General features: G+C 36.2%; 1 protein-coding gene across 1 annotated transcript in view; it reads left to right on the plus strand.

The window, feature by feature from the left end:
* Positions 1-14,115, plus strand: part of LOC109847373 (DEAD-box ATP-dependent RNA helicase 48-like) — a 35,998-nt gene that overhangs the window by 10,111 nt on the left and 11,772 nt on the right. Inside the window, 9 exon segments of the mRNA XM_020416604.1 lie at positions 8,799-8,964; positions 8,966-9,649; positions 9,749-9,855; positions 10,248-10,303; positions 10,386-10,610; positions 10,846-11,052; positions 11,176-11,262; positions 12,404-12,499; positions 12,916-13,131. Of these exon segments, the coding sequence (XP_020272193.1) occupies positions 8,799-8,964; positions 8,966-9,649; positions 9,749-9,855; positions 10,248-10,303; positions 10,386-10,610; positions 10,846-11,052; positions 11,176-11,262; positions 12,404-12,499; positions 12,916-13,131 (1,844 nt within the window).

Genomic DNA, 14,115 nt, shown 5'->3' on the forward strand with positions numbered 1-14,115 from the left:
AGGGGGCGTGCAAAATTTTACTGTCATTCTTAAGGAGATATAAGCGTAAACTAATTGTTAACACAAGCTATTCTATGGCACAACCAAAGCTGCTTAGAAACATACACAAGGCAGTCAATGTGGTTTTCATAAACGGGAGTAAATTCCAGCAGAAATCATTACAAGGTCAAGAAATCTAAAATTGGCAAGCTTAACGCATTATAGTGTGCAAAGTGTTTCACAATAATTTGCAAATATTTGCTCTGTCAGTTGAATGACAGCCAGAGGAACATTGGCACATGTCCTAACTTAAGAATTTATAGATCTACCCCAGGGGGTAAGGCTTTCATTTTTGCATTGGAATAAGTGTGTCTTACCAATATATAGGTTTCAAAATATTTTTAGGAGGTTAACTGATATTTAAGATAAATTTTTTGGTTAGTTCATTATGAAATTCTGCAGACGATCTATCATTCTTAGAGGTCCTGAATTTTCCTAGATTAATTCGCCAAAAACTGCCTGATTAACTAATTAGGACGCCTTGCACAAATTTACCATAAACTTTCTAATAGAGAAACAACACAAACTAATTCAAATTTAAAGAAATAATATCAGAAATATCCATAACATGCTACAACGCTATTCAGAAGTCCAAAATACTCCAAATAGAAAATAGGAGCGTGAGAGCAGTAATTATGTAAAGTAAATAAGGCGCAAAATAACTAACATGATGCTAACATCGCATATCATGTACCAGCTTACGCTAACATTTGCAGTCATGGCCTTAAAACTTTAGAAGGAAAAAAGTGTGCTTAGTTTGCATCTGTAAGTTGTGACAGCGGAGAATAAGTAGGAGGGCAAACTAATAGGACATGAATCTATGTCATACTCGTTTGTGTAATTGCTGTACAGTGAGTGCAGAGTCTCCAAAGTGAAATGTCATTCCCCTCCTTTATATACTCTTCATTAGTCTAAGTTTCTATGAAAATTTAGGGTCAGGTCTCTGTTTGTTGAGCTGTGGCTGCGTATTACCAGCAGTTTCTATATGTGTAAACTAATAGCCATCCAGAGTATATGACAAGACAGCTCTCTTGTAATATTTGCCTTTGGTCCAAAAATTTGTCAATAACCATGTCTTCAAAAAATCTTCGCCAATTTAGAAATTCTATTTTCATAAGACGATACCTAATAAAAAAAATTCTTAACATATCTATGTAGCTGCTATTAAAGGGTGTGCCTCACCGCGCCCTTCATGCGCCTGTGTGCGCAGACGCCAGCAGCATCTTTTTGCACTCGCAAGCACCAAAGCAAATGGTGTATGTGAGAGCAGACCCGCTATATTTTTTTTCTTAATAACTCATTTGGGTGAGTCTTTCTACCCGATAACTTATATTCCTAAATATACCTAAGCCCTTTTAATCATTTTAGTATCTCATTTGAGGACCCTAAAATAATTTCTCATTTCACTTATTGATTTGCTTTGATGTTATGTGTCCGATGTGCAGCCCTCACTATCATCGTCGGGGTTGTGTGCATCATGTGAATATATATCTATATATAATATATATACTAATATATGATATAGTATATATATATATATATAGAGAGAGAGAGAGAATGGGAGGTGAGCTGGCAGCGTAGGAAATTTCCTACGCTGCAAGTGTATGACATGTGAACCCCACACCGATGTGACTAGTAGGGGGGCTCACATGTCATACACTTGTAGCGTAGGAAATTTCCTACGCTGCCAGCTCACCTCCCGTTTTCTCATATACAATGTTGCATTAAACGTTGGGCGCTTCTAGGCGTCGGACTTGGCGCCCAGCGCTTAGTCGCCTAGGCGGGCGCCTAATATATTATATGTATGTATATGTAAGTAAACATTAATGACTATAAATAAGCATGTACTAGTATATACTTACATATTAGTATATAGCTATATATATTATATGTAAGTATATATAAGTAAACATTAATGACTATAGTATACTATAATTATATATAGTATACATTAGAAATATATATGTAAGTATATATTAATGACAATATGCACTTAAAAATATATATAAGTTTACATCATCTACGGTAATTATACAACCCAAACTTCTACTCTAACCTCTTTCCTTTAGCTTAATAGAGACAACTAAATGAGTTTTTAACATCATTAAAATATTCCCTGCGGAAATGCCTCTCCTCATCTGACCTACTACCATGATATCCACGCAGATTTCAAGCCCTAGCATCTGCCATGGCCAAAAAAGAAACAAATATATTCCTTTATACAACTAGGAGGATCAGAGAATTTCTATTCATGCTACAGTAAATTCAACAGTAAAATAATTACTGTGGTATGAACCGTAACTTTATTACTATAGCAATTTCAAAAATGCGAGATACTATAGCAATTCAAGGAACTTATGATCGATATTATGAACAGTAACACTATTATTGTAGCACGCGGGTACACTGTAGCACTTTCAAAATGGGAGATGCTGTAGCATTTCAAAAACTTATTGTATCATTTAAGAAATATGATTGCTGTAGCATGAAAAAATTTATCGTCATGCTTTGCACGGACTGCAAACTAGTCAAAGAAATACATATACACTTAGATATTAAATTTTGAATGGGTAATCTCAAAATACTAAGTGTTCAATTTAAATATGCTGTCATTTAAATAAATTGCAGGACATGCCTTTGGTATGCAATCAATGATCACATCAATTTGTTGTCCTATTACTAAAGATACTTGAGTTAACGAAACCGATGGAAATATATCAGTAGTCTTTTCCCTATAAGAATTATTTATTAGAACATTAAATTTGCTTACCCTTTTGAATGTATTATATTAGGATTTGCTGAACCATGCTACTATTTCTTCAAGAATTAGCAACAATTTGACAGTGAGAAACCAAGCCAACCACCCCGCACTAATACAGTACCTCCTTAACAATCTAAGAGTAGAGGTGTCTATTTGGGCTTCGGCCCGGATATGATCGGGCCATGAAAAGTCCAGACAAATCGGACCAACAGGGCTCCCGATCCGAGTCTAGATTGTATTGGTAAAACCCAGCCCGATTATTAAATTTATTCATATTATATATATTTTAAATATAATTATATTATGATATTATCATTAATGTATATTTATATATAATTCTAGGTGTCGTAGTATCTTAATCCTAACTGTATATAGTTGTATATATTTAAGTACGAAAGTATATATATGTATGTGTGCGTGCGCGCGCGTGTATATATATATATTTGCAGCACAGAAAAGAGGTATTTTCTGAGCTATTGGTTAGGGTTTTATTTGGAAAGAATTAGAGATTTGTTGGTGAGATTAATTGATGAGTTCGAGTGATTTGTAATCTTAGTTTGTACTCTTCTTCCCTATTAGTGAAAACCTCATCCCCTTCTTGTCCCGTGGACGTAGGCAACTTGTCGAACCATGTTAAAATTTGTTGTTTGAGTTTGTGTCATTATTTTGCATTGTTTGGCCTTCTCTCGGCGTTTGTTTGATTTGGTCTCTCGAAGCACATCGTTTAGGTTTTGGCTTCCACCGCGCACAACATTTTATAATATTAATATATAAATTACTTGGGAAATCAATTTATTATAGGAGAAATATTTATCAAAATTGATCTAGATGAGAAATATTTATCAAAGTCAACCTAGTGTCAGCCACGTTAGCAACATATGCTAGAACTAGGTTGATTTTGAAAAAAAATGTTTATGCAGTCTACGAGATTATGAGTCCCGTAGACATTACTGACTTACACTAATTCCACGGGATTGCCAATCTCGTGGTAAGTAGTAGTGTTTTATGGTCCACCAGATTGGGGAATCCCTTGGACTTTAGTTGCCACAAAATTGCTTAATTGGGCTCAGTGTACACAATTTTGTAGAAACTAAAGTCCAATGTATTCTTAATCTTATGGGCTTACAAGACTGACAACCTTATGGAATTAGAGTAGGTCATTAATCTATACTGGATTGCCAATCTCGTGAAAGATTGTAAATTTTTTTTTCAATATCGACTTAGTTTTAGTGCGAGTCACTGACATGGCTAAAACTAAGTCAATTTTGATAAATATTTCTCAACTAGGTCGATTTTGGCGAATAATTTTATGAAAATGACTGTTTCAAAAACCTCTCCTTTACTATACTACAGTATCCTATTACAAATATTTATTGTTTCTACTAATTAGGATTGGATGAGGATGTATATCCAAAAGTGTCTGATATCTAATCTAATCATCAATACTATTATAAAAGTGGGTTGCTATGTTAAAACATTTCTACCTAAAATGCCCTCCAATACATCCATTCATACATACATGCTCCATTTTTTATAACCTCCCCAATGCTTGCACATCCATGCATACATACATGATGGCATACATGTTTAATTTTTCAGAACCTCCCAATTTATTGCCATCAAATTTTTAATTAATCACCCACTCATAACACTTCTCCACTAACTCATGGTACACTAACATAACTTTATGTGCACTAATGACAAAAAATGTTATAACTATTCTCTCCTACCAAATCACTATAAATAAAAAAAAAATTATCAAAATTCTCCAATCAACATTCCACTTCGCAATTAAAAATTAGATTAAGAAGAAAAGAGCCAAATCTAGCTCTCTTTTGTTGCTTGCGACTTTGGCATTTTCGAGCTTACTTTCTCTACGATCTTTATAATTTTCATGTTCTTTTCTTGATCAACATTGCTACAGACTAAAATCTAAGGTGTTCAATTATTTTTTGCCCTTTTTTTTGAGATGATGTAAAAATAAGTGATTCATTTAATAAATAATAATTAAAGTTTCTATACATATTCGCATTCTACTTTGTTCTCAAACCATAATCGTGCGGCATTTTGTTAACTATGAGGTTTTTAATGATTCTTTACATGATTACATGCATTGAATTAAAGGAGCAAAAGGAAACTTCTATCTTAATTATGTAGTGATGCTAAAATTATTCTATATTAGTAAATTAATTATAATTAATTTAATAATTTAAGTAATAACTAAGTCAATTTAATATATTATAACAACATATTCATATCAGATTCACTGAAAAAGTTGGTGGAATAAATTTGAATGATGAAAAGGAAAATAAAAAATAAAGAGTATATTGATAAATTTACAAGGTTGCAAATCTATTCATCTTTTTAACTTTTTTAAATATTAATTAGAAGAATTTGATTTGTTGTTTAATCTTTGTAACTGAATGTTGATTTGATTGATGAAGAATGATTTGATCTCTTGCATTGGCGATCTATTTTAGCTTCTTAGTTCTTATATCATAACATTTTATTGAAATTTATGAACCTAAAAGTAGCTATTCGTTCGGTAAAATTATGTTAAAAACTAATTAATTATAAATCTCGAGTCAATAAACTAGCATTTCAAAAACAAATTAGAATAAGTTATTTGCTAAGTAAATTTTTTTTGAACTTGAGTTATTTGGTTTATTATAAAAAAATCGGCAAAATGACCAGATTGGTATATTTTGTAGAGGCTTGGTGATATGTTGGTATATTTTCTTTTAGTTTTGTCAGATTGATATATTTTTTTAACTCCGACACCATATAGGCCTTAAATTTGGCCGGAGTTACTGTTTCGGCCAGTGCTGATAGGATTTTTTGCATAAAACCCCTCATCAAAAACCCATCCTGCTCCTGACCCCCCTTCTCCTCCTCATCCTCTCCCTCCTCCTCCTCATCCTCTTCAACCTCTCCCTCTCCCTCCTCCTCCTCATCCTCTTCCTCCTCCTCCTCCTCTTCCTCCTCCTCCTCCTCTTCAACCTCCCCCTCTCCCTCCTCCTCCCCACCTTGACATGATAATTGAAGCAACTAGAAGCACGTATTTATTACCCTCTTGGAGACTGATTTGTTTCATCACAATCAGCTAGAAATCAATTCATATATGTGTCTGGAATTTTTAGCTCAAGACATAGGATTTTGACTTCAATTCCCTCCTCCTCCTCATCCTCTTTCTTCTCAACATGGAGTTTATCAAGATCAGGAAAATGGACATTCTTTAGAATTCATGGCAACTGCTCATACCACCTACTAGACATTTTTACTAGGATTTCAATATATGCAGGCAAAGATGAAAGGAAAAACCCAGACACAAACCAGCTGAACTCACATTTCTCCGCCAGAGGCACCTTACAGAAGTACCAGCGCCGCGAGATACTTCCGCCGACCCTTGTAATGCTCGATCTCATCCTCCAACCTCGCGATATTCGAGGGCGTGTTCTTCAGCAAGTCCGACGAAGTCTCTCCCCCCTCGCCCCCAGGAGCCATGATTTCACCGCCACTTTCCTTTTCGGGTGTTCCCATTGGAGAAACCTTCGACGGTGATTCGGGGTCGTGGCCTCCAGTACAGCGGATTCTGGTGGGATTATGGCCGAACTGATCGAGGATTAGATAGGATTTCGGGCGAGGTTTGAGAATTGAGGTTCGGATCGAGGAGGATTGAGTTGCGGGACCCCCCCCCGCCCCCAGGAGCCATGATTTCACTACCACTTTCCTTTTCGAGTGTTCCCATTGGAGAAACCTTCGGCGGTGATTCGGGGTCGTGGCCTCCGGTACAGCGGATTCCGATGGGATTATGGCTGAATTGATCAAGGATTTGATGGGATTTTGGGCGAGGTTTGAGAATTGAGGTTCGGATCGAGGAGGATTGAGTTGCGGGAGGGACGCCGGTTTTAGGGTTTTTGAGAAAGGGGTCGAACTCAATTTTTGGGGTTGAGTGGAGGGCACGGGGGAGAGCTCCCCCATCAGGCTCGAAGATTAGCTCGATATTGAAAGCTGATGTGAAGGAGGGAACCCAGAATCTGCCCTCTGTATATTTTAGTATAAAAACTTGATCATGTCATGGTGGGGAGGAGGAGGGAGAGGAGGAGGAGGGAGAGGAGGAGGAGGAAGAGGATGAGGAGGAGGAGGGAGAGGGGTGGGGGCTTAGGAGTAGGATGAGTTTTGATGAGGGTTTTTATGTAAAAAATCCCATCAGCACTGCCCGGAACAGTAACTCCGGTCAAATTTAAGGCCTATATGGCGTCAGAGTTGAAAAAATATACCAATCTGACAAAACTAAAAGAAAATATATCAACATGTCACCAAGCCTCTATAAAATATACCAATCTGGCCATTTTTCCAAAAAAAAATCTCTTCTATGTCAATGTTATTTACTGCAATCCATTAAACTATTGCGAATGTCGATCTAGATCCATAACTAGGTAATGAGAGGAGAGATATAAGACTGTTTTTTCACATATATCTAGTCACATCATAAGTTTTTTGGCACAATAGCAAGTCAATAATACTTTGATTACTAAATTGTCTATTAGTTTAGTAAAATTATGCGAATAATGAATTAATAATAAAATTCAAAACCTTAAAGTATCATCTCAAAAGGCTAATGAATGACATGGCCATGGGAGGCGAAGAATTAGGCCATACCCCCCCCCCCCCCCCCCCCAAAAAAAAAAAAAAGATCTTTGGCGATCTCAATCCCCTTAAACTTTCAACAATTTTCAAAAACCATTCTTAATGCCAATAATCCTTACTTTGTACTTTTTCACATATGAGTAAAATTATGCAGGTTGATATTTTTGCCAATAAAAATTGTGTTTCACACTTTTAGAGTTTGAATGAGGTTTTCTGAGAACCTTAAAACTTAAAGAGTTTTGTGACATTTTAAAAATTCGAGGGCTTTATCCTGAGGCATCTGTAAAATTTACCCTAAATAAAATGTATAAACTTTATGATTGGAAAAACTGATTTGATATCTAATAAAGTGGTAATGCAAATCAAACTAATTTGAAATACTATTATGTAATAAAACTACACATTAGATACATAAAATTATCATTGCAATGCGCACTTATAGCCTACATATAAACATGAAAATGGACACACGTGCAAAGCACGCGCACGATACTAGTTGGCAATAAAAAGATTTATTGGACTCACACTTGCCAAGGGAGCAAGATTATGAATTATTCATGAAAAAAGATTGCTTTTACTTTTAGTTACTGTAAAAAGTAATCTATTTTTCATAAATAAAAAATAATAATATATTTTTAAGTACACTACTGTAAATCAAGATTGTAATTATATACAAACAATAGTAGTACCGTTCATTAGGGAAAAAGAACAATTTTTCAAAATCGACCCATTTAGTTTTTTATTTTTCAAAATCGACCGTTTTTTCTTTTATTTATCAAAACCGACCGGATTTTGTGATTAGCAGATTAATCACTATCCTAAATAGTCGGGGTTGCCAACCCCGACTATTTAGGAGGGTGTTAAACCCTAATTAGAAGCCTTAATTAGGGTTTAACACCCTCCTAAATAGTCGGGGTTGGCAACCCCGACTATTTAGGATAGTGATTAACCTGCTAATCACAAAATCCGGTCGGTTTTGATAAATAAAAGAAAAAACGGTCGATTTTGAAAAATAAAAAACTAAATGGGTCGATTTTGAAAAATTATTACTAAGGGAAAAAAAGCTTTAAAAACACCGCCAATTAGAGTGAAGAGCTCGAAAATGATACAAAGAGTCTTGCCAATCCCAACCCGACCCATTCCCCTCCACCCTTGCCCTCTCAATCAAAAAAAAGCCCCAAATCCCCTTAAACCCTAAACCCTAACCCCCCACAAACCACTGCCCCTCTTCACCTCCTCTGCCTCGCGCTCATCCGCCGCCGGCCCGAACCCTACCCCGCCTGCCCTACCACCGCCCTCCGATCATGGGGCGCCCGCGCGAAATTTCCTCGCGCCTCAACAAATGCAGTACAAACGAATCACGAAAAGCTGGCAAAGGAGAAAGACGCAAGCTCCTCCATCAAGAAAAGCAGCCTCTATCAAAGCTGCCTCCGCTCGGAGATTCGAGCCAATAATCGTGCAGCGGCGGACGGCCAGTCTTGCGCGTCGGATCCCTCTGCATATACTGCTATTCTTGAAGGAACATATCAAAGCCCTAGCCGATCGGTTCATGAAGGAGGGAGCTGAGGATTTGTGGAACGAGGATGATGGACCGATTTACGAGAAGAGGGCGAGGTTGGAGAAGGAAGCGGTGGAGGTGAAGAAGTTGGGATCGTTTCAGCAGAGGCGAGAGTATTCAACGAGGAGGATGATGAGGAATCTGTCGAGTGAAGACGAGGATGAGGAGCTTGATGGTGGGGGTTTGATTAGGAAAGAGTCCAAGTTTTCGAGATTTGGGAGTACGAAGGAGGGGGCTGAGGGTTTGGAGAAGTTTGTGAAGGATGGGAAGGGTTCATTTGGAAAGTTGGGATCTTTTCAGCAGAGGGAGAATTCTCCACGGAGGATGAGGAATTTGTCAAGTGATGATGAGGATGAGGAGCTTGAGGGGTTGAAGATTTCTAAGTTTGGAATTAGGAAAGATGAGGATGAGGAAGAGGAAGAGGATAGAGGATTTGATGGTAGGACGAAGAAGAAGATGAGTTGGGCAGCATTGAGGAATTTCGATGCAAAAAAGGAGAGGAGAAAGCTGAAGGGTGATAATGATTGTGAGGAGAGTGACTTACTGGAACAAATTCGAGGAATTCGTAAAGATATTAAGAAGAGAGAGTCTTTTGGGAGTGGAGCAAAGGCTACGGAAGAGTCTGTAATTACTCAAAAGAGGTATATTTTCCAGTCAATCTTGTTAATGTATATGATAGTATTTTCTCTTGTATGCTGTGTGTATATTATTGACTAACTTTTTTCGCTTTGATACTTAAGATTTGATGAATGCAACATCTCTCCCTTAACAATTAAAGCATTGAATTCTGCTGGATATGTTCAAATGACTGTTGTCCAAGACGCTGCACTTCCCGTTTGTCTTGAGGGTATGTTGCTTAATTATTTAAATTCCAAGTCTTTCTGACACAAATAAGCTATAACCTTAGGAAGTTATTCAATATTTTGTGTGAACTATACACCATGCACATTTTAATTTGCGGGAAAGCTTGTCACTTGTTTATTTCAAGGTGATCTGACTCCACCGTCTCCTTTTCTTGGTATATACAGTATAATCCCATACTAGAAATCCAGACTACTTTTTATTACACACATGTGAAAATCTGAAGCATATTATATTATTATGTATTGATATTATAGGTTATCCATCTCCTAGATATGACTGTAGAGAGACTGTATTAAGATGGCTATTTTCTGGCACACGAGTGAGCTGTGTGTTTATACTCATAGTGTTACATATACTTCGAATTTCTGATTACAGGTAAGGATGTTCTGGTTAAAGCAAGAACTGGCACTGGGAAAACTGCGGCTTTTTTGGTACATCATCTCATCTCTATTTTATTATCTTGTCATGCCAAGAAGCACGTTCTCACTTTCTAAGTCCTATTAAGATAAACAGCTTCCTGCAATTCAAGCAGTTCTCAAGGTGACAAGCAGCAAATCAAATTATCGGGTGCCTCCAATACTTGCGCTAATTGTCTGTCCTACAAGGGAGCTAGCCATTCAAGTAGCTGCAGAGGCTAATGTTTTGTTAAGGTACCATGATGGCATAGGCGTTCAAACTTTGATTGGAGGTACAAGGTTCAAGCTTGATCAGAAGCGTTTAGAATCTAATCCTTGCCAGGTTTGCATCTACATAGCTTACTTTAGTTCCTAAAATTAATTGTGAGCACTCAGAAATGTTTTTTCTTTTCGTAATGCAACGTTTTGAAAATTCTTCTGGATTGGCTTCATTCAGTCAATCTATGATGTTTTCACGTCCTCTTTAGTTTTCTGCAAGTCCAGCCATCTAAATTTGATTATTATACTTTGTTAAAATTCATGATTTTTGTTATGTTTGTTCATCAATTTACTCGCAGATAATAGTTGCAACCCCTGGCAGGCTATTGGATCACATTGAGAACAAATCTGGATTCTCTGGACGTTTAATGGGTTTGAAAATGCTTATACTTGACGAAGCTGATCACTTGCTGGACTTAGGATTTAGAAAAGACATAGAGAAAATTGTTGACTGCATCCCTCGCCAGAGACAGTCGTTATTATTTTCTGCAACAATTCCTAAAGAGGTACTGAAATTGATCTCTTTCACACCTGCAGTGCTTGGGCTAGGGTATGCCATTCCTTTTACATTATTTAAGCAATCTAATTTTACAATCCTATGCAATTTAAATAATGTTAAAAAATTTCAGGTTCGGAGGATTTCTCAGGTTGTCTTGAAAAAAGAGCATGTCTTTGTGGATACTGTGGGCCTGGGAAACGTTGAAACTCCTGCCAAGGTATTAAATCGATACAACTACACCTTCACGGCATAGTAAATCATCATATTTTTAATGCATTTTATTTATTGAAAAAATCCTACAAGAATGAGGGGGAAAAGCTTTAGATTGAAATCTTTCAGATAATCATCTTAAGACCTATGTTATTTGTATAAGCTAAGATAAAATCTTCAAGGAAATCATGTCTATAGCTTGGTGGTGAGTCCTTTTGAGTGGTTAATCTTGTCCTTCTGTTATATGGAATTATCCATTATGTTCGGCACATGTTAAATAGACAAGATGGGTGCACAATTCTAAGCTAGCCTCTTGCAGTTGCATTCTCTTCAAAGAAACCTCACAGCCTCTACTCAGAGCACTCTCTCTTCTGCCTGGCATTTTGCCAAGTCAGTTCAAATCCAGTTGTGAGGATCCATGGCATGACTTGGTGTTAACATCACTTTAGCCCCTTGTCTAGATAGCAAGATCACATTATAGACCTTAGCACAGATTTAGACACTTACAAACTATAATAGTGAATTTAAAAGAAAAATGCTCGTTTATAATTGCAAAATTATAATTTTGCAATTATATACTTTAAAATAGTTAATCTACTAAACAATACGGTTAAGTTTTCCTACCTATCAACTGGTCTGTAGGTTATAGCAGGTTCCTCCCTTATTCATATTCCGTTCTAGGACTTTAGAATTAAGAAACTAACTAGGAGAGTAGTGCTTTAGTTGATAGGATTCATAAAATTTTATCCAAATTTCCTTGCAACCTACATGGAGCTCACTAGAAAGCCAACTCCATTTTGATGCAAAAAGAATCAACTCGTAAATGATATTGCCGGATGATTCATCAGAAACTTGTTTACTTTGAGTCTTAAACTAATTCTAATATGATTTATACCTGATATAAACACTAAAAAGGTGTTGCTTGTAATCTGAGATTTCTGTACATCGTCAAATACAAGTAATATGATATTGCCGATTATGAAGATCTGATGCTTGTAATATTTTTGTTTGTTTAACTATAATATTTAGCTTTTAATTTATTTTTAATCTTAGGAAAAGATCTCATCAGCAAATGAAACATATTTTGCTATGATAATTTAGGGTTTGAATCATCCCTCATTGATGTGCAACTCACCTTTTAAATGCAGGCTATGCAATCATTTATTGTTGCGCCACAGGAGCACCACTATCATTTGGTTCATCAGCTTCTAAAGGAACATATCATGAAAGAGCTTGATTACAAGGTAAATGCACTACTTTTAGAGACTAGTACCTATTTTGCTGCTTCAATTTAAATTTCAGATATTTTTAGGTTTGACGAAGATGAAAATGATGGAATAGCAACCAAATACTATTTGTAACAGAGATGCTTGATTTAATTTTGTTGAATACCAGTACTTGTAATTTGGTTGGACGTCTTTGGAAGTACCTTATGTTTTTTCAGGTCATCATCACTGAACTTTGTACTCTCAGCAATTTGAGAATGAATTCCAAATTCAAAGAAAATATCCAATTGCATTTACAACTTCAGTTAGAAGTCTACAATCTAAGAAGCCCCTCAAGTTCCATTTAAAAGTGACTATAGGGTCCTAACTGAAAATAAATTCCTAAATTCTTTTAGGCTTTCCAATCTCCATTATGTAACAATTTTTGCCACCAGGTTATTGTGTTCTGCACAACTGCTATGGGTGCGGCGTTTATGTATGTCCTACTTCGAGATTTGAAGATGAATGTTAGGGAAATGCATTCCAGAAAGCCTCAACTTTATCGAGCTCGTATATCTGATGAATTTCGGGAATCAAAGCGTTTGATTCTTGTAACATCAGACGTGTCTTCTCGTGGTGTGCATTATCCTGATGTCACTTTGGTGATTCAGGTAACATGTTGACTTGGTTTGCTGCAAAAATTTCTGTGCACTTTTCTTATTATTGTTGTTTTGCTGTCAGGATTCTTTTTTAGTTATAAAAAATTATGGAAAAGGAAAAGCATATGGAAATGTTAGCGCATGGGGAAAGGGTCTTTTCATTATTCTTTTGGTCTATTGGAAACTATAGCAGTTTGATGAGCTACATGACTTTGGCAGAGCCACATGGGGCCAAGAGAGCCTTAGCCTCACCTTAAAACAGTAACAAAAATATAAGGCTATTTTGTTAATAGTAATTTATAGATAGTAGAATGCAAAAGTTACCTCAACGTTCTCAGACTTAACCCTCCACATTCCTCATTGTTATATTAGGCCTCCCAACTCTTTCAAGTTTGAAAATAGTTATCCAAATCTTCATAGTTCGAAATTGGTCTTCCAAGTAGTTTAGGTGTTTTCAAAGTAGTCCCCGAAATCTTCATATTTTAAAATCAGTCCCCAAAATCTTCATGTTTCGAAATTAGTCCCCTAGATCTTGGAAGTGATTTGAAATTAGTCTCTCAATAAGTTAAATGATTATTCTATCCCAAGTCAAACAAATGCTAACTAGGGAGATTAATTTCAAAAAGTTACAGGAGTTGGGGGACTAATTTAAAATTTTGAAATATTAGATATTTGAGGAACTAATGTCAAAATATTAAAGATTTGGGGGACTGATATCAAAATACATGAGTTGCAAACTACGACCATGAGATAAACCTAGCAACTCACTTCCTCGCTTTGCCCTTAGTCATTGGTTCCTCTTTTCTCTCTCACCCTTAATTCCTCAAAACCAAATAAAAGATGAGCATATGAATAATAGTTTGTGCCTTACATTGAAAAAAGATATATTTAGTAACATTAATAACGAAGATATCATGAAAAGGTTTCAAGATATGAAGGCAAAAGAAATGTTATTGTAAACCCGATAGTCCAATTTGAACTATATTTTTAAAAAGT

Source organism: Asparagus officinalis, chromosome 7 (genome assembly GCF_001876935.1).
Source record: "Asparagus officinalis chromosome 7, Aspof.V1, whole genome shotgun sequence".
NCBI classification, from domain to species: domain Eukaryota; kingdom Viridiplantae; phylum Streptophyta; class Magnoliopsida; order Asparagales; family Asparagaceae; genus Asparagus; species Asparagus officinalis.